Here is a 23102-nt window from a genome sequence, read left to right as displayed (position 1 = left end):
GACACCCCAGATTAACAATGAAAAAGGAGAAGCACATTTTGTCACCAAGAAAAAGACCAAACATCATAAAGTGCATTTCAACTTTTTATTTTATTAAAATTGAGAGCAATGCACAGCACATGCAGTGCTAGCATCTAAACTAATACAATAAGCAATTACTAAACCTACAGTGACTTGAAGTTCAAATCTTTACATTCAGCAAGTTTAAATCCGTTCATTGCATATGATTAAACCCATTCTTTGCATATGATTGAATCCTTATCTGAACTGAATAATATTGCTGGCTGTAAAACTTGCTAAAATGCTATTGCTGAATGTACAAGTCACTGATTATGCCAATACAACAAAGATAACCACATGTTTTGAGGATTGCAATGTGCCAGACATTCACTGAAAAAAAAAAACCACACAACTAAACAAAAACTCACGCAACAAACATCTGAGAATCTGGACACTTCACGTCAGTGTTTTGAAGTGTTTCATTAATATCTTAAGACAAGTGTATCAAAACCTTGGCATGTTTAATTTTAAAGTTGCCAATTTTTGTTTTACTATCAGAAAGTTACGGCTACATTGCCAATGCCGGGTCTGCTTAATTTGACTTAAGAGTTTAATATGACTTAAACATTAAAAGCTCACACTACCCCGAAATATATAATTTCACGCATACGGTGACATTCAACATTCAAGTGCCAGTGTTTTTGTACTGTCTTTTGGTCAAGTTTCTTTAAACTTTCAAAGAATCACTTTTAGGCTTACAAAAATAAATATTTGTCAAAAATGTTCAATAAATATTACACAAAACTAGCAGCAAAAAGTATCTAGAAATCTGTCGTGTGCAAAGTTTTCTTCCCAACCATTATTCCCATGGTCCCAGTTTTAGAATCTAGTTCCTCCTCCTTAGACAAGCTGCGTTCAGTCTCCCAAGAGACAAAATAAGATTGGAAGTTAAGGACACGCACACAAGACATATAAAATTCTCTGAATGTGCAATAAAAGAAGTATTTTGTAAAAAGTTATGGGCAAAATGTACAAGGGCCTAAATCTAGACTAATTGAAATAGCACCATAACAAATGACCTCAAATACTGTCAAGTGCACCTACTTAAAGTTTAGAACAAGGCACAATACACTTGAAAAGATCTATTGCACTTTAGGAGATTTTGCTGTTGTCCTATGCCACTTAGACTACGAGTTGGTAACAGCTCTGGCCGCAGAAGATAGCTCAGAGAAACTAAGTGGCAGAGGCATTTTACTGTTGGAAATACTTATCTTTGGCCAGATTCAGCATAACAGACTAAATACAATGGAAACCTATGCAACTAAAACTGACTAAAACTGCACTTGATAGCAGAATTGAAACCTTGTGCAGTTATGTACATTCCAACCTTTGTGATCTCAGAATTTGTTACTCTTCTGGAGCCATTTTACAAGTCTACAGTAAGCCAGTTAACACTTCAACGCAGCTTGAACAGAGTAATGTGAATCTGCATTAAAATAAAGCCTGCTGCATAATTCTTCCTGTTCATTCCCCCTTGACCAAAAAACATCAACACTAGCATGCGTTAAGACCAAAAAAATCAGTCAGGCCCTTAAAAGGTGGACCCATCACTGTTGTGGTCAGCCATTCTACCATTTCAATTTTAATATGGCAGGCAATTTTGAAAAGTCTAAGTAGATGAATTCTCCTAAAAACTATTTCAAGTTCAGACCTTTAAACATTCCCTGTAATGTTCCGCCTCCATTTGGCTAGCTCACATTAATAATCTGCCTAAACACTGGAATTGCTGTGTTTACTTGCATTAACTTTAAAACAGTGCTTGTATGCATGTATCCATACATCACTTCATCATCATGACTGGAATGGCTTATTAAAGACTATCAGGTTCTAAGTACCTATCCAGGATAGAGTGAGCAAATCAACTTTAACTTAGTACAGTTTTGCCACATTAGAAACTAATTCCATTGATATGCTTCAAGATGTTTTATTTTTTCAAATCTGAGTATCAAAGCCCTAATGCAGGCCACTGCACAAGTTTTTTTTTTGTAGTATAAAGTGGATGAATCAATGATTCCTGTAAGTTGTATCACACCTGCGTGCCAAGGTTTGATTTTTTTTTAAAGCCCAAGTAGAGTAATTTTGTCAAGACAATTGATAATCTTGGGCATTACTGAGCCAACAGGACATCAAAATAAAAAGTTGTCTAAAGTTAAAGGCACAGTACATTAACAAATGATCCTCAGTCACAAAATTATAAATACAGTCTGGGAGTAGGGGGGGTGGAGGAGTTAATCTCAACTACAATGGAGTCTTTAAACCTTCAAAGTAGGGCTTCTGTTCCTTTCCTTCTTCTTGTGACCTTGAGCTCCCTTAAAAAAAATTCAGTGGAGAATCACAGCTGGTAATGTACTGCGAGTTCTTGAAGCTACACAAGGTATAGTCTGGCTAAGTTACATGTGGTTTCCATATTAGCTTGTTTGGTAAGAATCTGCAGCAAGCAGATCAGTTGCCCCACCAATCTACCCCCTGAGAGTTATAGTTTCCTCCATATCCATCACTGTTATAGAAGCCGCCATAGCCACCACCTCCACCTATTAAGACAAAAAGACAAGAAGAGTTTATGACCAAGTGAATTTACCTCTACAATCTTATTTTTTTACAGCTTGGGAAAAACCCAAGAGTTTAGATTTCCCCACCACCTTCCTTCATTCCAACAGCCCAAGGCACACTGTGAAATGAAACTCACCTCCAAATCCTCTGCTGCCTCCATGGCCACCGCCACCACCACTGCCACCGCTGCGCCCACTACTTGTGCGGCTGCTGCCAAAGCTACTGCTGCTGCTGGTACTGCTACTTGTTCGATAATCTCGGGCACCAAATCCTCCACTGAAACGGCTAGAGGAAAGAACAGCAACAAGTTGCGATTAGAAGACCATGGTTCCTTAAGTATGCTATTTAATACATTTCCTAATTCACTGCCCTTCATGTTGCTACATCAGGAAATTCAGTTAATCAAACATCTTTGCTAGTTTTTCAACAATTGCTAGTCCCTTGGATAAAATGATGTACTATACTAATTTTTAATGTTATATATTTCATTTTCAATTAAAGATCATGGTTTTTTGGGGGGGGGGAGAAATAAAAACTATGCTGGCCCCAATCCGTTTCAGAGCCAGTATCTGAAGAAATGCCCACTTCCACATAAACCAGTCTAAATGCCTCTGGCAGCCCCTGCCTTCAGAGGCTGGGACAGAAGCAGCCAGATAAAGGGCCTTCACAGCTGTGGCTCCCAATCCGTAGAGCATTCATCCAGTGCAGAATTGTGTATTGCCAGGTAAAAGGGAGTCTCATAAAAAGACCCAAGCAAACAGATCTGTTAAATCTGCCTTGCTGCTTCAAAGTAATAGTTTATATATGTTCGAGTTACAAGCCACCCTGAGAGTTCTAGAAATTGAAGGACAACCATTTTTCACCCAAGATCTCCACTGCTAATTAATAATAAAAACTATTTTGATGGTGCTTAATTATTAATTATGGAATCTTAAGATTTGTGTTACACCAAACACCTTCTGCTGAGGAGGCTTATTATATGGGCCATACTCCACTAAAATATCATTTCCCCAGAGCCAGCGAGGGCAGTGGTTTCAATTTTTTTATCATGCTGCTCCATGTGTCCTCTTTTAAAAGCAACCTCTCCCGGCTAGTAATTACTATTCTTCTCATCCTGAAGACAAAGGAAGAGCAGTATCTTGTCTCCCACTGAAGGGCCAAAGGGAGGAATACAGAAGTAAAATATTATACTGCTATATGGAAGTCAGGTATTTTGCTTTGACGCTGGGTATATTCCAGCTCATCTACATGACATCTAACTGCTTGGGGATTAACTCAACTTACCCTTTTGATCGCCCACGACTGCTTCCACCCTTGTGAATCTGCTCATATGCCATATTTTCTAGCCAAGATGGTACTTCCTGTTTAGCTTCAACAAGTAGATCTAGCAAGTCTTTTGTGATATTTATGTTCCTCTCATTGAAGAATGATGTGGCAAGACCTAAAGAAAGAGATACAGCATATTAAGGCAAGGCAAGGAAGCTGTATGTTCAAAATACCAATAGCATGAGTAGGACATATTCCTGAGTGCTCTCCAATGACACAAACTTTTAGTTACAGCTGTAGCTGAACTGTAAAGCAGCATTCAAGAAATTTTGCACACAGGAATACAATGACATCCACCCTTTCCCACATCGAGGTAATCTGCCGTGTGCTTTGCAGGAATGGGAATGTTTCATGTGAATCTTTCACAACATGCCTCTGTTAACCAGAGATCTTCTGCACAAAACCAGTTCTAATCTACTCAGTCTGTCTACTCAGTCACCAACTTTTTTATACTCAAAGCATGCTGATGGAGTTTAGTGACATTAAAAGTCCACATAGTATGCAAACACAAATGCTTATACCACCGTGGAAGTTTTATCAAGGTGTTGATGAAGAGTGTCTTACCAAGATTCCCGACACGGCCTGTGCGGCCAATGCGATGCACGTATTCTTCTATGTCACTTGGCAAATCAAAGTTTATGACGTGTTTAACATTTGAGATATCCAATCCTCTTGCTGCTACCTAATGAAGATAAAGAGTCAGCCATCAGCTCCCCATAAGCTGAAACTGCAGTGTAAAGAGCAAATACAAAGACACAAGCATTTTCTTAACAAAGTCTATACTTACTGCAGTGGCAACCAAGATGGGACTTCTGCCTGAACGGAACTGGTGCAATGCCTCTTCCCTGTCTCGCTGAGAGCGATCACCATGGATGCTTGTGCAAGCATAGCCTTCGTGGTAGAGGAAATCCTCCAGAGAATCAGCCCCCTTTTTAGTCTCCACAAACACCAGAGTCAAGGAATCTTTTCCTATGTAAGCGAAGCATCTCATTAGTAAAACAATGCCAAATCTATTGTTATAGCACCACCAAGTGGTGCAAACTAGTATTATGACTGCAACCATAAAAAATAACAACTTTACTAGTCAAGCTAGCTGCATGCAGATTAAAGAAAAATATTCAAATATAGGAGAAAACAAGGAGGAAAAGTCTGAAGCTTTTCCTCCACCTAACATAGATTCTCATTACCTGAGCCATTAGAGTTGTGTTGGATTTCTCCCAAACAGTCTTTACCTGTGGCATTTAGGAGGTCAAGCAGAAATGACCGTTTGTCTGACTCTTCCACCCACACTACTTTCTGTGTGATGTTCTCAGATGTAGAGCCAACTCTGCCAACAGCCAGAAAGATATATTCCTCCAAGAAGTCACGAGCAAGCATCTTCAAAAGAGAGAACTCTACTCAGTATGGGAGACACTTAAATAATGAATCCACCCCCATTAGACTTACCTATAGCTATAAGCTTCCATGGACGCATACAAACTAGGTGTTTCTCACCATATTTTTAAACTAGAAACAAAGTATTGGGGGGGGAATACTTAGAACTTTTCTTGTTCTCTACCTATGGTTAGCTGCCTACAACAGCAGCTGGTTGAGTATCCCCACTTCTATAGTATGCTGACTCACTGAAAATGGGCATTCAACTACTTTGCAAAACAGAATACCTGAATTTCCTTTGGAAAAGTAGCACTGAACATCATAGTCTGACGGACACCTTTGGGTGGCATGGTGTCTTGCTCAACAATACGACGGATTTGAGGTTCAAACCCCATGTCAAGCATACGATCAGCTTCATCCAGTACCAAGTATCTGGAAGGTATTATAAGACCACATTAGGATTTCCAAGACTCCATGTTAATATGCTGCTGTCAAAATGCTAAAATTATTAAAATATTATTTTCACATACTTGCAAAAGTCCAGTCCAATCTTTCCTCTCTCCATCATATCTACAAGACGACCTGGAGTTGCTACAAGCAAATGGCAACCACGTTCCAAGTCACGTATCTGTTGACCAATGTCGGCCCCACCATACACGACGCAGGGGCGGACTTTGGAGCGATATGCAAACTATGGGAACAAAATTTAGTTTTAGAATTCAAGACTTGAGATATCAAGTTCCTAGGAGCACAATATCACAGGGCTGGCTAATCTAAAGGCCTCATGTGCCCATCCCCCTTGCCCTGGGATTTTTGCAGATTCCCTCACCCCATTTTTTTTTGTTTTGCTCTTTTAATATTTTTCGGGGGGGGGGGGTCAGTGACCACCACTGCTATGATTCTGTGATACATGAAAGCTTTTTAACCACCCACCCAATCTTCCTCTTTTAAAAGTTTGTCACATCCACCATAGGTCAATGTGGCTGTATTAGCCACTCCCTGAATAATACTTACTTTTCTGGCTTCTTCATATATCTGCACTGCCAGCTCTCTTGTGGGAGCCAAAACGAGTGAGATGGGATATTGCTTACGGCGTCCATACCTTCCATTTTCCTGCAATATTAAGTCCTCATTACCAGCTGGAAAATAAGCTGCTAGTAACAGTTATTTCTCAACACAATCTGCTACCCAAGTGTTTACACCTTTACTTTGCTCTTTCCATAAAGATTTTTAAAGGTCTGAATCCTGCAGTGTTCATGACTGCACCCAGGCAGGAGAACCACAAGCTGTGCCAGTAACTATTAGCATCACAGCAATTCTAGCAAAGTGACTGTCATCAGAATCAAGATGCTGGCTACAACTGAACCTAGACCTGCTCTGAGTAATTTTGTGCAAACTCCATCCTGATGTGTAAACTTATTTGATGGCAGTGTCTTAAAATCAATTCACCTTCTGTTATGGGTAGAACCTGTTCTGGATGGGGTTCATCCCCCCTGAAAGAGATACACTGTCTGGGAGTACTTCTGGATCCATTACTGTCACAGCAGGCACAAGTGGCCTTAGTGGACCAGTGCCTCCAACAGGTTAGACTGGAGAGGGAAGGCCCAGTTTCTTAGTCTACGTTATGGCAACCTCTGGGATAGATTACTGCAATGTGTTATGTGGGGCTGCCTTTGAAGACAGTCTAGAAACTGCAACTAGTGCAGAATTCAGCAACCAGATTGCTGCCTGGAACTACATCTGAACATACAACACCAGCAACCGCACTACAGGTTGACTACAGGTTTCTGGGTGGGCTCCATTCAAAGTGCTGGTTTTCACCTAAAGCTGTACACACATCTTATTGTCCTTTTTCTGTGCTTCCCGTGAAGAGAGATGAGGAGGGTGGCAACACAAAAAAGGCCTTTTCAGTGGTAGCCCCCTAGGTGTGGAATGCTAGGGAGAGGTGCCTGGCACAATTATCAACTTTTAGGCAGTAGGCCAACATTTCCTCATTTACTCTGGCATTTGGTTCTTATATGCTAATAATGGTACCCTAGCCTGCTTTAATATTTAGCTTTTAGTGGGGTGCAAAAAAAAATCCATCCTTTCTACAATATTGCAGGATGATTGCTTTTAGTAAATTATATTGCTTTATGTAGCAAGCAATGAATAAATGTAATAAAGGGTATATTTGTACTCAAGATCTACATTTTTCAGCAATGTAACAGAGATGGCAATGCGCACAGTGCTAAAGTGAAGTACTGTATTGTTTGTTTAAACCAGATATAATGAACTTACCTTCATGGCTCTGAGGGCATCACCTGGGCCATCTGTATATATCTGACTCAATATGGGCAGAAGAAATGCAGCAGTTTTTCCAGACCCTAAAAGACAAGACATTTAACCTTGAAAGCAATGCAAAAACATTTTCATTCCATAAATCCCACGCAAATGTTATGCTCCATCCATCCTGTACTCATTTCAAGTTAATCTGAAACTGGCATTAAATTTAGGGTGGTATTTTAAATCCTAATATACGTCTTACCAAATGAGCGGTGTCCATCTTGTGCTAGTGTCAACTGCCAGTAAGGGAATGGCCTATCCCTCATTATTTGCACCCAAGAACCCTCAACTAACACCCCAAAATTTCTCAATTACAACACTGCAGTAATACATAGCAAACACAAACTTGCCTGTCTGGGCACAAGCCATCAAGTCTCTCTTGTCTTTGATGATAGGGATAGCATATTTCTGCACTGGAGTAGGCCGAGTGTAGCGGGTGAGTTCAATGTTCCCCATAATGATTTCTCCCATGTCAACATCGCTGAACTGCAACAGAGTTCCAAGTTATTAAACAACCTGGTAAAAGCCCAAAGTTTGCTTTACACTCATAAGAGGGGAAGTCAGAGGATGGGCAGAGAATTGCCCCTCATTTTCCAGCATCTTGCTAAAAGGCTGGATACCAACAAGTCTTGCAGTGGGCTAATGCAGATGGAAGAAACTTTCCACCTTCCTCACCAGCCCATTTGATTCTTATGTAGGATGGCATGCCCCCCTCCTTTCTTGGTATCCCCTTTTGTTTATGCTGAATACAAAGGCAGCAAAGCATCTTTCTCAAAGCCTAACGTAAAAATATAGTGTGCTGCTGGAGGCAAGGAGAGTTATGTTACTCCTCCAACATCCTGCATTCATTCATCTGCATGCAATTCCATGTTGCCTATAGCAATCACATAGATTATTAAAGACAAAGACTTTTAAGTAACGTGTCCCTGTGAAGGACCATCAAATCCACAACGCTAATTTAAATGTATAAAAGTAGTCCCTTGGTATTCTAGTGTAAGCAGCACACTAGTTGTAGCATTAAACAAATACTTACGCTCTCAATGTGTGGAGGACAGTTGTTGCCTGTTGCTTCAACCGGAATGTCATCATACTTCTCAAAATTAATGCCAGTATTCCCACCAGCAAACAGCTCCCTAGAAGATAAACATTCAATGTACCATCACATAGCACTGAACACCTGACTTACAGACCACCAGATCCCACTGCTAGTACTTACTGCTCCACACGTTCGCTTGGGGCAAGTGGTTTGGACCAGTCATCTTCATCACTTTTATCAGACCATCGACTGTTTCCACCACGATCAAATCTGCCGCCAAAGGCACTTCTATCACCACCACGACTGCTAATGCCATCAAATTCACCGCCTCTTCCACCACGGTCATCAAACCTAGATTACATGAAATTACACTAAAACCAGTTTTCATGACCGTTTCTGTGATGTGATGTACTAAACACACTAATGAAGCTGCCTGGCTGCTAGGCAGCTTCAAAGTATTTCATGATATAATTAAACAATAAATCCGTATAACACCACAGCTATCTATTTCCCAAGATTTGACATCCCCTTGAGAAGGATATATTACCCCAATATTTCAACTGTCTCATATATAGGAGGCATGTGGACAGAATACCAATGAAATTTGAGGTGGCACACCTGCCAGGTAGAGGCATTTAATTGTTCAGATTGCATTTTAATCCACGTTGGGAATTGGACTATCATTTAACTCCTCTACTGCTCTCACAACACAATTCTGCCACATCCCCTGAACGCCCCCAGCCTCCTGGTCCTTCATCAAACAAGGAGAAAGATTACTGAAAGAGCTCCTTCCAATCCCAGATATATGCCATAACTGCACAGTTGCTCTAAATTGTCATTCCCCTGTCTTTCTGCTGGGGCCTATGTGCTAATGCTAAGAAGGTACAAGGACTTCTATTATGTGGATGTAAACTTTAGAAGTCCTACAGCAGTAAGTTGGTGGAAATAAAAATTAACATGCTGCAGTCAATGCAAGCCTAAGAGCTACAAAGCAGGCTTTCAACACAAAAAACACATGTCTTAACCTCAGTCAGTTCTCCCCTATTTCTGCAGATTACTGAATGTTTTACAGTGGTGGCATTCACATTTTTAATGGGAAAAGAGCTACATTTTTACCTTCCTCTTGAACCATTACCACGCTCAGCAAAAAAGCTTGATTTTCCTGATCCACGGTCACTCCTTGCACCAAAGCTACTGTATGCAGCATCCCTGTCTCTGCCAGCATTCCACCCACCATCAAATCCTAGGAATAATAAAATCACCAATGAAATCACTGATTGTGTAGATGCTCACTGTAAAGATACAAAATCCCTCAAACCATCACCATGAAAATGTTTGAGTAATTAGCAGCCTGTCTTAAGAGAAATTCCCATATTTTATTGCACATTTTAAATCAAGGAAAGGCACTGAAATTGGGTGTTTTACTGCCAATATTGCAAGATGGCAGCGTTTAAAAAGCTGGTCCAGGGTGATCATGTAGCAAATGATATTCAAGAGGCAGCAGCCGATTATTCTCTCGAGCTGCAGCAAACCCCAAAAGCAAAGCCTAGAAATGTCCATTAGGACCCTGCCTACTTTTGTGCCCATGGCGTTGTAGTAGAGTATGGCCATCAGGCAACCTTTCACGAACCACTTCCAAAAATTATGTCATTATCTTATTCTAGTTACAATTAATTTGTCTCAAGAAAAAAAATGCAACCTGAAAAGCTGAAAATGAGACCTTCCCGGAGTCCATCAATGTGTCCACAGGTACACTGAAGCAAAGATGATGAAATAGAAAGCAGTGAAAAGACCTGGAGACTGATGGCATTTCCTGACAGGCAAAATCTGGAGTCGGTGGTAACTGGTATAATGAGGCCACTCAGTGAGAAGCTTCACTGTTCTTGAGACATTCGTATGACTGTTTTATTTGGATAACTATACAACTCCAGAATCCTATGGTAGTATCCTATAGCTGTAACTATAATTAAGGCTCCGGTATCCAAATTCAAATAACCAACAAGAATGAGTACTAATTTCGTAGCTTTCCAGCTGAGGGCAAAACAGCTCTGCAAATGGTACTTGATAAACGAAACCTCAAACTTCCCTAAGAAGTCTCAACCTATGCTACTATAACCTGATCTAAGCTCTCTAGAAAGAAGCTGTCTTTATTGCCAAGAGCAGCAGTGGACACTCATGTTTCGTTGGATGAAAGGTGCCAGGTCTCCCTCGCCCACCTCTGTCATCACGTCCAGATCCTCCTCTGGATCCAAACACACCACGATCACGATCGTAGCCATTCATCCGGCTGTCACGATCATATCCATTCATATAGCCATTACCTCCACGAGAGTCCCAGCTGGGGGAATCTTTGGCAGAGAATAAAAAGTTACAAAATTAAAGGGTAAAATGCGCTAGCAAGTTCTTGCAAGCTCCACAGCATCAGTGCGACTTTTGCTGCCAGAAATTTACATGAAAGGCTCCTTTCTGGGGAAAGCAGAGTAGTGTTGGGCCTAAATTCTTGATTAGAGATGCAAGCCTTCACCTGACATGGATGCTGCATTGTGAGCCACTTTACAAAGCTGCAAACCAGGTTTTATAGAAAGTTGTGTATTTAGTTGAGCCAAGAGATTTTTTTAAAAAAAAAACAAAAACTAATGCAGTGATTCGTATGTGTATTAGTTTTGTGCATCAATACTCGCTGCCATGCTGAAAACAGAAGCATGTCCTAAAGTAAGCTAGTCAAACCGACTGAAGCAAGATTCAAGATCCTGTGCTAAACTTGGCAAATATATATTTTATTATGAATGGAATGACGACAGACTAGTCAACGATGAGTGTTGTATTATTTTGATTACAAATCCTGCTTCCTAGTAAGAGCAGATTGCAGTATAAAGTTGAGTCTAAGCCAGTTTAGTGATGCAAATGAACCTTGGTGAGCCTTGGGCTCCCACACTTTCCTTGACACGCTAACAAGGAGTTCTGAAGGCTTCAACTTATATTTATGCTTGACCACAATTTGTTATGCCTGGGGTGGCCACTGTGGTACTCTGGAGGACATCCATTAGAATTTGTGCCGTTGATGTTTGTGATAGTGGGAAGCACCAGATCTGCATTTTTTACTGTGCAGTCTCGCACTGCAATCTTTATTCTCACCGTCATTTTTGGGGTATCTTTATTTCTACAGGATCCAATGTTTACTCAAGTAAAAAACGTGTGCTTTCTGTCTGCAGGGGAAGATGGAAAGAGATGAGAAAGAAGCAACCACAGGTGGTGGCGCCCACAGAACTCTCATCATTCCAAATGTGCCATAAGCCCAAAAAGATTGGTATCCATGCTAGATGTCCAAACTGACAAACTGGTGAATATTAACTACAGAACCATTTGCAACAAGCCAAGTTGAAACCAGAATTAGCATTAACAGGCTTGTCAATGACAAACTGCACTTAACGGAAAAGAAGTCTTAACTCCTGTTGATGGCTGCACACCAAAGGAAGCACGAGAAGGAAGTGTACGAGTCCAAGGCTTGCTTGCATCACACCTAACTGATTTAGCATGATATCCAAACTATCCCAGTTACCTCAGGGGGCTGTATTGATTCTTCAATTCCTAGATGATGCTAACTGCAGACACTACTTAAGCCCTAGTAAGAATATCGTTCACTACAAGGTTTCTGTTCACTACAAGATCCTTCCACTGACACACGTATGATACTTCCAAGATGAATTTATTTGTCTGACTAGCAGAGCAATCGAACCTCTGTCCAGGCAGCTGCAGGGTTTAGCAGAGCCACTGCCCCACCCACAGCACTGTCACTCACGCTGGTCAGGTTGGAAGGCAAGAGCAGAGTTGTTGTAGCTATCAGGACCAATGCAATCAATTGACAACAGTGGGGTCAGCTCAGGATCCAGCAAATCCCAGGCCAGTTGAATTACCCTGATCCCTACCCAGTTGGGAACTTTTTATGAGCTGGTGGAGTGAAGCTTGCTGACAGTACTCCTACCAGTGAACATTTTCAGCGGGTGAATAGGGAATCTGCACCGCCAGAGCAGATTGGTCTGGACTCACTAGAGGGAGCCCCCTGCCACCACAGTAGATTAGGGAGTTGGACAGCACCCTAACATTTTTACTTTCTGTAATTAACAATTTACTGTACATGTATTTCAGTTTTTTAAGAAGTTCTAGAAAAATTGTTTGTTCATCACTGTTAAAAAAGATTTTACATCTCTAGACTGAAGTAAGATTCTGCTCCATCTAATTGTTATTCTTTAACATTCCAAAAATCTGAAGTTTGTGGCAGATTTCAAAATGCCAAGTTCTACTAAATTACCTAGAACAAGCTATTCTAAATATTTCAAACTTATCCAACCTATAAGCAACCAAAATGCAAAAGAACTGAAAAAAGCAACATGACATCTGTTGGAATAATGGTTTTCAAAGATGTAGTACATTAGGCTAATATGTAAACTTATAGAAGTTCTGTGAACCTGCTTAGAGAACCTGTCCAAGGGCTTAGGGGAGAAGTTCATAGATTTTTTTAATTGGGAAATTCTGTAAATAGGATTAAGCACACAACCCCTCCATTAATTAAGGAAAATAAATTATTAGTATTTAAGTTCAGAGTATATTGTGTATTTCCTTCCATATTTAAAGATATTTTATTAGGTGTCTAAAATTCTATATCCAAATAGAATAGTTATTAATGGCTACTAGTTACAGTAGCCATTTACTACCTCAAAGTACTGTATCAAGAGGAAAGAACTAGAATTGTTGAGCTAAGCTTCTGCTTGCTGGCTTCGCATAGGCATTAAGTTGGCCAGTGTGAGAGCAGGATGCTGGACTAGATAGGCCTTTGCACCGATCCAGAAGGGCTTTTCTTATATCTTATTCACACCAGATAGCACTGCACACTATTCAGCTTCAACATGTAACTAAATAAACTGTGGGGCATGGTAAACTTGCTAGAAAATTAGCACTAAAAAGGCTTGGTAACTTTCAAGTGTCTTGTGGGCCAGCTACTTTTATGCCATGTTTAATAAATCAGAAGATCCAAAAAACACAATTCCAGCACTTGCCAGACCTGAGTATTAGGATTGTTGTGGGTTTAAATTTTATAAGGTGCAGAAACCTTTCCTTGCCTTTTTCAGTCTATCCATTAGAAGCGACAAAAGCTTGCTCAGGTACAAAGTGCAACTGAAGTTGTAGTTTCCTTAATGTGTAGTTTTCCTTAAACACAGTAAGCCAATAGATTAAGCCCACAACTTATGCAGAATTTACATTCCAAGGATTGCGTCTAAAGCCAAATTCAAAACACATTGGGTTCAAATGCAGGTGGGATTGCCAAATAAATGTTTTCTTGAAACCCACTCCCTTTTTATTTTTTGCCACACATGTAAAGCTGAATGCATACTAGCTAACTGTGTGTAAGTTGTGGGTTTACTGTATTCAAATTAATCCTAAAAAAGTTAAAGTTGCAGGCAAAGTAAACATGTCTGACAATGAGCGTAAAGGAACAAATGCTCACACTGTTAGTCGACTGCAAGTTATGACTATGCAATATGCTTAGAGGCATGCTCTCAAATGACAAATTTTTAAGACCACTCCATCCTGACACCAACTTACAGCTTCTTGGTGGCATCGAATTGGAATAGTAGTTTGCCGCATAGTTATAGGCATTACCTGCTGCAAAAGAGCCATAAAACTCCCAGCATTATAATTCACTCCAGTTCAAATGCATAAAAAACTCAACATAATGGTACAGTAGAATTTCTTCAACCTGTAAAAGATATTTTACTCAAGCAACATAAAAATATCCGTGTGAAGACGTCAACTTTCCAGGCTTCCACATTCACTCACCAGCTCACCTTTGGCGATGAGAGGGAAGGGGAACAAGAGCACTCTCTTGCCTCCTGGTGGCCAGGATAGGGGAACCCCGTCCTGCTGCCAAAGCACATGTACAGAGGACTTAGGAATGGCAGGAGCCAGCCTCTCACCAGGTCAAGACACCCTGAGAAGCCAAGATAAACTCTCAGCAGCTCCAAACAGTCCAGCACAAGGAGTCCTTTCCCTCAAGAAAAGGGCAATCCATCTGATTCAACAGGTATTGTGCTATGTCACACTCAATAATTTATACAGCTGCTTTTAAGGGTTGCGTCCTAGTCCTACTCATAGTAGACCCACTGAAATAAACAAACATGGCTAACTTAAGGTCCATTAATTTCTATGGATCTACTGAGAGGAACTCAGAATGAACCACATGTGTATGAGAGAGAATAAGCTTTCCCCTGGGAAAGGTTCATCCTATCCTCTTGTGTTGGGTAGTCCTTGGAAGCAGCAGGAATCACTCTTCAATGTTTCCAAGCATGTCCTTGGGAGGCAACAACTTCCAAATGCGCACGGGCACCTGTCTCAGTCTGTTGCAAAAATAAAGGAACTTGTGACATACTTGACCAACTGTGGTAAGAGCTTCTGTGAATGTGATACAACTCTATTGGTCTTTACAGTATCCATACCTACACGAGGAGAGAAGGGTAAGGACAACTACAAATAGCTGGATATCAATGCCATTCAGTATTTTGTTAGCTCCAATACAACTGAGTTTTCTTGCAAAGAGCTGTTAGTTTCTAATAGAAATTAGAATCTGTGAATTTGAACAAGCTTCATCTTATGCCCCTTGTTCTGCCACTATTCACAACTTCTATCAGTTGAGCAACGAAGTGGGCAGAGTCAAGTTGTCCTGACAATAAGCACCCTATACCTAAACTTTCCTATCTAGTAGTTAGAATACATGCAAAAGTAGTATCTGTACATTATTTCCCTGCTCCCAAATTCAGTAGCACTTCCAGACAGCTTTGCTGAACTGTGCAGATATCATGGTTCAATAAAGGACACAATATTCAATCTGTAGATATTTAAAGTAGGCTTGGAAACCTGCATCCCAGAAGATGCTGGACTTGCAACTCCTATCCCCTTCAGGCAAGAATGGCCAGAGTTGTAGACCAGTCAATATATGGAAGGCCATAGGTTCTCACACCTATTTTAAAAGACTTCTGGCAGCAAAGAAGGGAGAGACCTCTTATTAACTTGGAGAGCTACTTACCAACGAACCAATTTATAGTCACAGTAAATTAGTTTCTGGCTTTTACCCATGAAGCCGATTTAAGCTAAAATACTGAAAGATCACAATTGAAAGTAAAAAGTATTCTAGAGAACTCTTGGTGCCTTCCCTGCCAGTCCACAAGCAAGGTAATTTTTGCAGAGGCATCTGAGGCAAGACAAGCTGTCACAGGTTGGGAGAGGGATGAGACCTGATGGTCTCCAGCACTTCAACCCTATTTGAATTAAGCCACTTACTTACTCCCGGGTAAATGAGTATTGGACTGCAGCCCAAGTTTAGTAGTTGATCAGACACTATTAATGCAGCATATTCCCCTATAGCATTGGAGGGTTACATTTTTAGAGTATCATGATGCAATTTAGCAGGAGATTAAGAGCTTAATCAACCAATCCTTGGACAAAGCTCTGTGTTCAAACTTCCCCATAAACAGGCTTGATGGTTACAGGCTACACATAGGGTTTTTCAGGGCATGGTATAGCCACCAACTTATTAGAACGGATTGTGAAAACAAAAAAATGTCAATGAGCTGACCGTAAGGATTCCATTAGTAGAATGCAGAGGATTTTCACCAGTACTCCATCAGCTCTACATCCCACCACATCCTTCCTAGATCTCCAGAGGGTTAAGGAAACTTCCACAGCAGATTTAGAGGGTATACAGGAACTGCTGAAAATTGCTTCCAGTGTCAATCAAGATGATGGTATGTGTATACAGTCACCATTTATTTTACATTTTCATAATGTAAAATATTAAACCATTCTCTTATTCTGCTTGGATGCAAGCACTACATTTACAACAGATTGCACTGTTACTTAAGTAGCTTTATTACTCAAGCCAAATATACAGCTCATCAATCAGCAGCTTACTTAGACTTGCCTAGCTAACTACATTGAGCCCAAATCTTCCCCGTACCCGCTGTAGAAGGAGGGAATCTAATTTTTGCCACAGACTTAATAAGGTGTTACTTAAATGTGCACTCTTAATACCTTTCCCTACCTTCAAAAGCCTAGGTACTCATATGTCCAACCCCTTGCACCAAATCTCCCTGAATCTGCGCACCCAACATTTTGAGGTTCTTGCAGTTCAATTCAGTTGTGAGCCTATTTTTTTAACCCTGATGCTCTATATATTCAAGTACCAACGAACATACCCTGCTTTGAAGCTTCTCTATTCCGTAAGTGAGGAGGAATGTACCGGCCTTCTGAAAGTTGGAAAAAAAAGTTTCATATTAAAACTCTGTACAGCAAGGTCTGTTGCTCTTTTATTACCAAGATTATTAACACCTTATTTTGTTTATTGATTAAACTTAGTCAGTTTTTGCTACAGCAACTCTAAATAACTTACAGTATTTTAAGCAAAAAACCAAACCAACATGCACATTAAGAAGTGTTTAAACATAGCACCCCTTCCCAAGTATTTTCATTATAAATATGCAAACAACCAAAGGGTGGCAACACGAGAACAAGCCTTTTGGATGCTGGTTCCCCATTTGTGGAATGCTCTCCCCTAGGGACACCTAAATATATGTAATAAAGGTGCCAAATGAAAACTCTGCTCTTCAAGCAGGCATTTAGCTAATTAACATTCTATGGCTTTCCAAATGTGTTTGTGGGAAGTGGGTTATTAGTTTGTTTTGTTTTCTAATGTATTTTGTATTCTCAGACGATATACAAATTTAATAAATAATAGTAACGGCAATAACTGGAACATGCTGCTGCCTCACTATAGGAAATACATACATACCCCATTTTAGCAGATGAAACAATTGGTGCACTCGAGTAACACAATCACTAAATCCCTTTTGTTGATACCATGCTCATACTATTGTGCACCAAAACTGTATGCAACTTGCAGTCTACTCCTTCAAGGTCTGCAGCTAATTTAACTGATTAAGCAGGCACCCAATTTAAGGATCTTAACATTCATTTTAAAAGCAAGTTTCTAGCATGGTAATACGTAATGTATAACAGATTTATGTATAACTGATTTACATAAAATACCAATGAGATTTAGTAGTCTACAATTACAGTACTTGCAGGATGCTATAGATCTGCCCTCTCAAGCATCAAAATCTGCCGTTTATCTACTATTGTACTGGACCAACATGCCAACAAATACTCTCTACTAGCTGCAGTAAGATGCTTTAATTCTGAATTATATACTTACTGCTTGCTGTACCTCCTCCACTCTGATCGTCTGAGGAATTCAAGTCTAGACCAGCAAACTTTTTAAAAAAGGAAGAGAACAGTCATTCAACCTGATTAATTGAAAATACTTCAAGTAGTAAAGAATTTCTAGTCTTATGTCACACTGTAAGTTAGCAGGCTCTCCGCTTTAAACACCAGAATAGCTTTGATATTGCTACTGAAAATTTAATGTCAATTTAAACCATACCTCCTTAAAACTTACTTTGGTTTTACTTAAAGCATGTGAAGTTATGGACAAAACCCTCAATTTAGTGCTGTCTTCCAATATGCTTAATATTTGCATTCAAAAATACAGCAGACTACAACCCAAATTCCCCTTTCCTCAAACGTAACTACTTGTGCCAATGCTTTTAAAAATAAAATAACAGAACTTAAGCTTACACTGTATACCTTAGCCTTCCTGTAGTTTTACTGAAACTGTCAAGAAAAAAAGGGCCTAGGCCTTAGGATTGTCCAAGCGGTATATACAACCAAGGTAAAAAAATACCGCTGAATATTTTCATGTATGATTATTTTGTTTGCGGAAGGGGGGGTTAAAAAAAAGGTAAGATCCGTTTATATCTAAGAATCCCCTTTTTCAACTTAAGATGGATGCACATCATCTCGCGCGGCCTTCAGACAGAGCCATTAGCAGTTGTACAAGGCAGGCTCGCTCGGCCGGGTGGGCCTTCGGGGAAAGCGCTCCCTCTTCCCGCCCCACAAGCGGGCCTGGCGAAGACGGAGCGCCGCCCGCTCCCCCCCCCCCCCGCCGGGGTTTACTGCCGGAGCGACACAAGCAGCGACGCTCGGCTTTCACTGGCGGCCGCTAATCCGGCCGCGTCACGTGGCTCCTTCCTCTTTCCCCTTCCCGGCCGGCTTCGTGACCTACTTCGGGAGCCGGCTCTAGCGCAGCGCCACCCCGCCCCGAACCGGGCAGAGGGAAGGCGCAACTTCGTTTTAAACAGGCTTTCGAGAAGCCAAGACGAGAGGAAGACGCGGCCTTAGGCCTGCCCTTCCTCCCCGCCTACCTCGTGGGCCTCGAGGACAAAGGAGCCGGGGGCGCGCGCGCGCGCGCGTGAGGGAGAGCGGGAGCAGCAGCAGCACCAGAGCCATTGTGGCTCCCACTCCCCTCCTCCTCCTCCTCCCCTTCCCCAGACAGAGGGAGCCGCGCACGCGCCTCCGCCGCCAAGCAGCCTCTCTTTCCCCCACCCTCGCTTCGTCACACGCACAATGGCCGCCGTTGTCCCCCACCCGCTGCAGTTCCCGGCCGCCGCCGCTAGGGGGCCCGGCAGATGTAAGCAGTCGCCAGCGACGCACAAAGCCCCCACAGCAGGCCTCAAAGGGCCCGGCGGCGCTTCACCCGAGCTACCCTCCGCTCTCCGCCGCGCCGCTCCCTTCCCTCGCTCGCGGGGGCTCCGCTCGCCTCGCTCCGCTCCCATTCCCGAGGGAGGCTCGGGGCTTCGCGGAGGCGCCAATGGGGCGAACCCCACAAAAGGAACTGCGTCACAGTCAAATGCGCCACCAGGAGAGCGGCGTGAGGAGGATGCGGGGGGGGCGAGAATAAAAGGAGTAAAGGGGCGAACTAGGATCGATTCAATGAGTCCGGAGGGCCCCCCGAAAACAGGCCGGGGAGCGGGGGGGGGATACGCCTCGGTCCCCCAGGCCCACCCGCCATCCCGCCCCCGTTTACCTGCTGATCTAGACCGAGGGCATTTTCCACTGCCACATGACTCATAACGAGAGATCGTGTCGGGAGGTCCCGCTCCGCGTAGAGAAATTCGGATTCACTAGACGTAGAACTAGCCTGGGCCGCTGTCGCTTTCGCCACTACTTCGCCTCGGAATCGCGTCTCTAACTGAAACCCCCCCAGTTCGGCCCGGGCCTTTATATATTCCTCCGCCCCCTCGCAGCCGCCGTGCTGACTTCAGCGCGCAAACCACGCCCCTTCTTCCTCCTCTCGATCCCCTCCCCCCACCTCTGCTTGCAGCAAAAGGTATCGCGGGGAGAACTCTCCGCTCCGCATAAAGAGGTGGGGGGAGGGCGAAGAAATCCCAAGGCTACCGCGAGAACTAGGGAGGCTGCGGACTCCTCCCGATTCAGGAGGATCTAGGTGTTATCGCGAGGTTTCTTCACACAATGTTTACAGCGCTGCTCGCGCGAGATCTCTACCCCTCCCTCCCGGCCCTGGTTTGCCTTCCCCTCCCTCCCGTTTCGTTTCGTAAAGACTCTGGTGAGTCACCCCCCTCTCCTCGTTTTCTTCGAGATCTCGCGAGATTTCTGTCCAAATGAAATAAGGCTCTGGGAACAGAGCGGCTCTCTCTAGGTCACGTGGGCATTTCCGCTCGGTCCTGCCGCCATCTTAGGCTGTATGCGGCTGCTGAAGTGGCGCAGCCTTCGGGTGGGGGTGGGGGTACAGTGTGAGGGGCCCAAAGTGGAGAGCCGAGGCCATCTATTTCCCGAGGATTGCGAGAAGCAGCACGAGAGTTGGCGGTAACGTCAGAGTGGCGTTGCGCGACTCGCTTCTGCCTTGTGTGTGACCTAGGAGGGGTCGCCTGGCAACCAGCAGCGCAGCCAGCAGCCCCTCCCGACGCCCTGTAACCCCTGAACAATAAGGAGACGATGGCCTCCTGGCGGAGTTCCCCTTCTTACGCCTTTCCCCCTTTCCCACCCCCTTCCCTCTGGCGCCTAATGCCGTTGCTTCGCTTGGTCACAAAAAAACCCTCTGCAGAGAAAGGATGCATAGCGATGACCTTGTCTGGGCCTCTCGCATCATTTGCCCACGGAAAATGCTGCCTTCCATTGCAAGGAGGAGTTTGGCCTCTGCCGTCTTAAGTGCGGGAGGCTTCTGACCCCAGAGGTCAAGGTCAAGGGCTGAGAGGCCGCCCAGTATTTTTAGCTCTTCAGGACGCTTCTCCAGAATGCCTGTCGCCTTGGACGCATTTTGACAAAGGAGCAGATCTCATAGTAGCCTCCCCCCCAACTTCATCCTCTATTCACCTGAGGAAAAGCAATTTGACATTGTTGGCTTGCTTCAGTAGATCTTTGTATACTCAAAAAGTTTGTTTCTCCCCGTGCATACATGCTAACTTCACATTTGCACTATCTGACACAGTATGATCTTAGGCACATTTATTTTAGTAAGTCCCATCAAAATAAAATAGTGCTGCAAGTGCCGCTTGTTCTGAGGCAAATGTGTGTATTCATATGAGTTGCGTATTAGATAGGACCAATTTATTCCTTCAAGAGACAGAAAGTATCCTATCTCGCAGTGCTTGTAAATTCACTTGGCAATATATATTTACAACTCAAGTTGCAAAGCCCCTTTTTTGCTGAGGAAACTACAAAATAATTAAATTTCTCAACACTAAAAAAACTGGGTTTACCAGTATATGCATCATATGTGCATCAGGGCCACTTATGTGAACTTTTCCGCTCCTAGCATTAAGGGTGCAATTCTATATACACTTTACTGGAAGTTAAAGAAACAATTGTGGTTTGGTTTGGTTCATGGGTTATTCTAAAAGTGAATGTCTTGTGAAAGAGTTGCTAATTTCCTGTGATGCATCTCATGTAGTCTGAATGAACATTGTGGAATATTTGGAGGGGAGGAGGTATGCCACTCCATCCTGAGATTGCCCAAGCATCAGTTCATCCTCTTAAACCACAGAGCCCTGAGATGCAGGGAAATTAGCCTTCTGACAGTTATCCACTGGATGGAGGAAGAAAGGCGTGGATAAAGACAATAATAAAGGCTTTATTGCTGTTTTGGGGGACCAGAAGGAGCACTGTAAGTGGCTCAACTGCAGCAGCTGGTAAATGTCTATCTCTGCAGACACACATACAAAACCTACCGCCTGAACAAAGGAAGTAACAATGCTTGTATAACTAAGCATGGTGCTCTCCATGTTGTTTTAAAGCTGGCTTCCACAAAAGCTATAAATCATGCAAATTGATACATGAATTCTGTGCATGTTTTCCTGAGAATAAGTCCATTGAACAAAGTAGGGCTTGCTTCTGAATCTACATGCATACAATTAACATTTGCTGGTCATAGAGAAGGACAAGAAATTATGCCCTAGGAGCACTGAAAACTTTATTTGGAAATTCTCTGGCTTCTGAGAGTTCATTAAGAACTGCAGTATTCTTTCAAGCCCAACTAGAAACTTGCTTTTTTTTAAAAAAAAAAAAGAGAAAGCTGAAATGCCCAGGATACTGCCTTCTCTGTTCAGTATCATGACCAGCATCCTTCCACAGTACTGTAGGATACACACAGCCTTTCTTAAAGTCCATGTTCCTAGGGTCACACATAAGCATGAAAAATGTAACATTGCCAGGATTCTGCCATTTAGCTAAGCAGAAGTGTCTATTTTCATCTGTTATGGATGGTCCTTTGTATGTTAGCAAAGTGAGGCAAGGACAACAAATTCTCCCTGTTGTTTTCTGTCTGCTAGCAGGACCTGGAGCTAGTCCTCTGCCTGTGGATGACATCCAGTGCGTTTGCGTTTGTCCCTGCCTTCTAATTTGTTGACTCTATTATACCAATTAAGTACTGACAGTTAGCTGCATATGTACCTTAAAAAAGAAGCAGCTAATAATGCCCAGTCACAGCACAAAGAGCTCATAACGCACCTACTCTCAGCAGCCAGAAGCATCATAGCCAGACACTGGAGACCTGTCAGGAGCAAGCATAGACCAATGGTGTCAAATAGTATGGGAAACAGCCTTATTAGAAAAACTAACCAACAAACTGAAACTGACATGGGGACAAATAGAAGAAGACGCCTTCACCCTGGTATGGTTACCCTTTATCACATACACAGCCCAACAAGAACCTGCCAACAGCATTAGAATCAATCTGGCTAACCTGATCCAAAAACACCCACCCAGCCCACTCACACATGAAAACAATTTTCACTACAGCCAAAGACAACCAGCCACACCCTAGCCTAGGCCACCCCAACCTCTCTCATCACCAAAGAAATACATGCAATTAGTAAAGAGAACCCACATAAGTGGCACACATACACAAAATAGGAATACAGTAGAAGCATTGCCACCCAACCCACACACACCCTTTACCATCCCCCTCCACCTGTTTCCCCCTTTTCTTCCTAATGTACTACCAATGTCTCAACAAATGAAACTGATC

At 42.6% G+C, this 23102-nt stretch overlaps 1 protein-coding gene across 6 annotated transcripts; it reads right to left on the bottom strand.

The window, feature by feature from the left end:
* Nucleotides 1-71: 71 nt before the first annotated feature.
* DDX3X (DEAD-box helicase 3 X-linked) lies at nucleotides 72-20454 on the bottom strand. Of its 6 annotated transcripts, none has more exons than XM_083612556.1 (19): nucleotides 19644-20168; nucleotides 17934-17991; nucleotides 16918-16968; nucleotides 14273-14332; nucleotides 10888-11019; nucleotides 9788-9914; nucleotides 8852-9022; nucleotides 8669-8768; nucleotides 7986-8121; nucleotides 7591-7676; nucleotides 6325-6423; nucleotides 5841-6001; nucleotides 5598-5742; nucleotides 5169-5313; nucleotides 4724-4905; nucleotides 4501-4618; nucleotides 3895-4051; nucleotides 2747-2895; nucleotides 72-2591 (listed from the first exon to the last, which is right to left on the bottom strand). In XM_083612556.1, exons 1-19 carry the CDS (start codon nucleotides 19686-19688, stop codon nucleotides 2503-2505), a joined length of 2211 nt encoding a protein of 736 aa, XP_083468682.1. In that variant the 5' UTR covers nucleotides 19689-20168; the 3' UTR covers nucleotides 72-2502. The 6 variants fall into 6 exon arrangements, with proteins under 6 accessions (XP_083468682.1, XP_083468681.1, XP_083468683.1 ...); XM_083612555.1 differs by having other exon boundaries at nucleotides 5124-5313; nucleotides 19644-20102; XM_083612557.1 differs by lacking the exon at nucleotides 14273-14332 and having other exon boundaries at nucleotides 5124-5313; nucleotides 19644-20101.
* Nucleotides 20455-23102: the final 2648 nt, after the last annotated feature.

This window comes from Podarcis filfolensis, assembly GCF_964270895.1.
Source record: "Podarcis filfolensis genome assembly, chromosome: 4".
NCBI lineage: Eukaryota > Metazoa > Chordata > Lepidosauria > Squamata > Lacertidae > Podarcis > Podarcis filfolensis.
This window is presented reverse-complemented; position numbering and strand designations above follow the sequence as displayed.

What these genes read in the sequence shown, in the direction of transcription:
- DDX3X (XM_083612555.1), bottom strand. Translation starts at nt 19,688, where the DNA reads ATGAGTCATGTGGCAGTGGAAAATGCCCTCGGTCTAGATCAGCAG. An exon ending in CCAAGCGAACGTGTGGAGCA is followed by an intron (nt 8,769 to 8,851) that starts GTAAGTACTAGC and finishes TTTATCTTCTAG; the next exon opens with GGAGCTGTTTGCTGGTGGGA. An exon ending in GATGGCTTGTGCCCAGACAG is followed by an intron (nt 7,677 to 7,985) that starts GCAAGTTTGTGT and finishes CTTGTCTTTTAG; the next exon opens with GGTCTGGAAAAACTGCTGCA.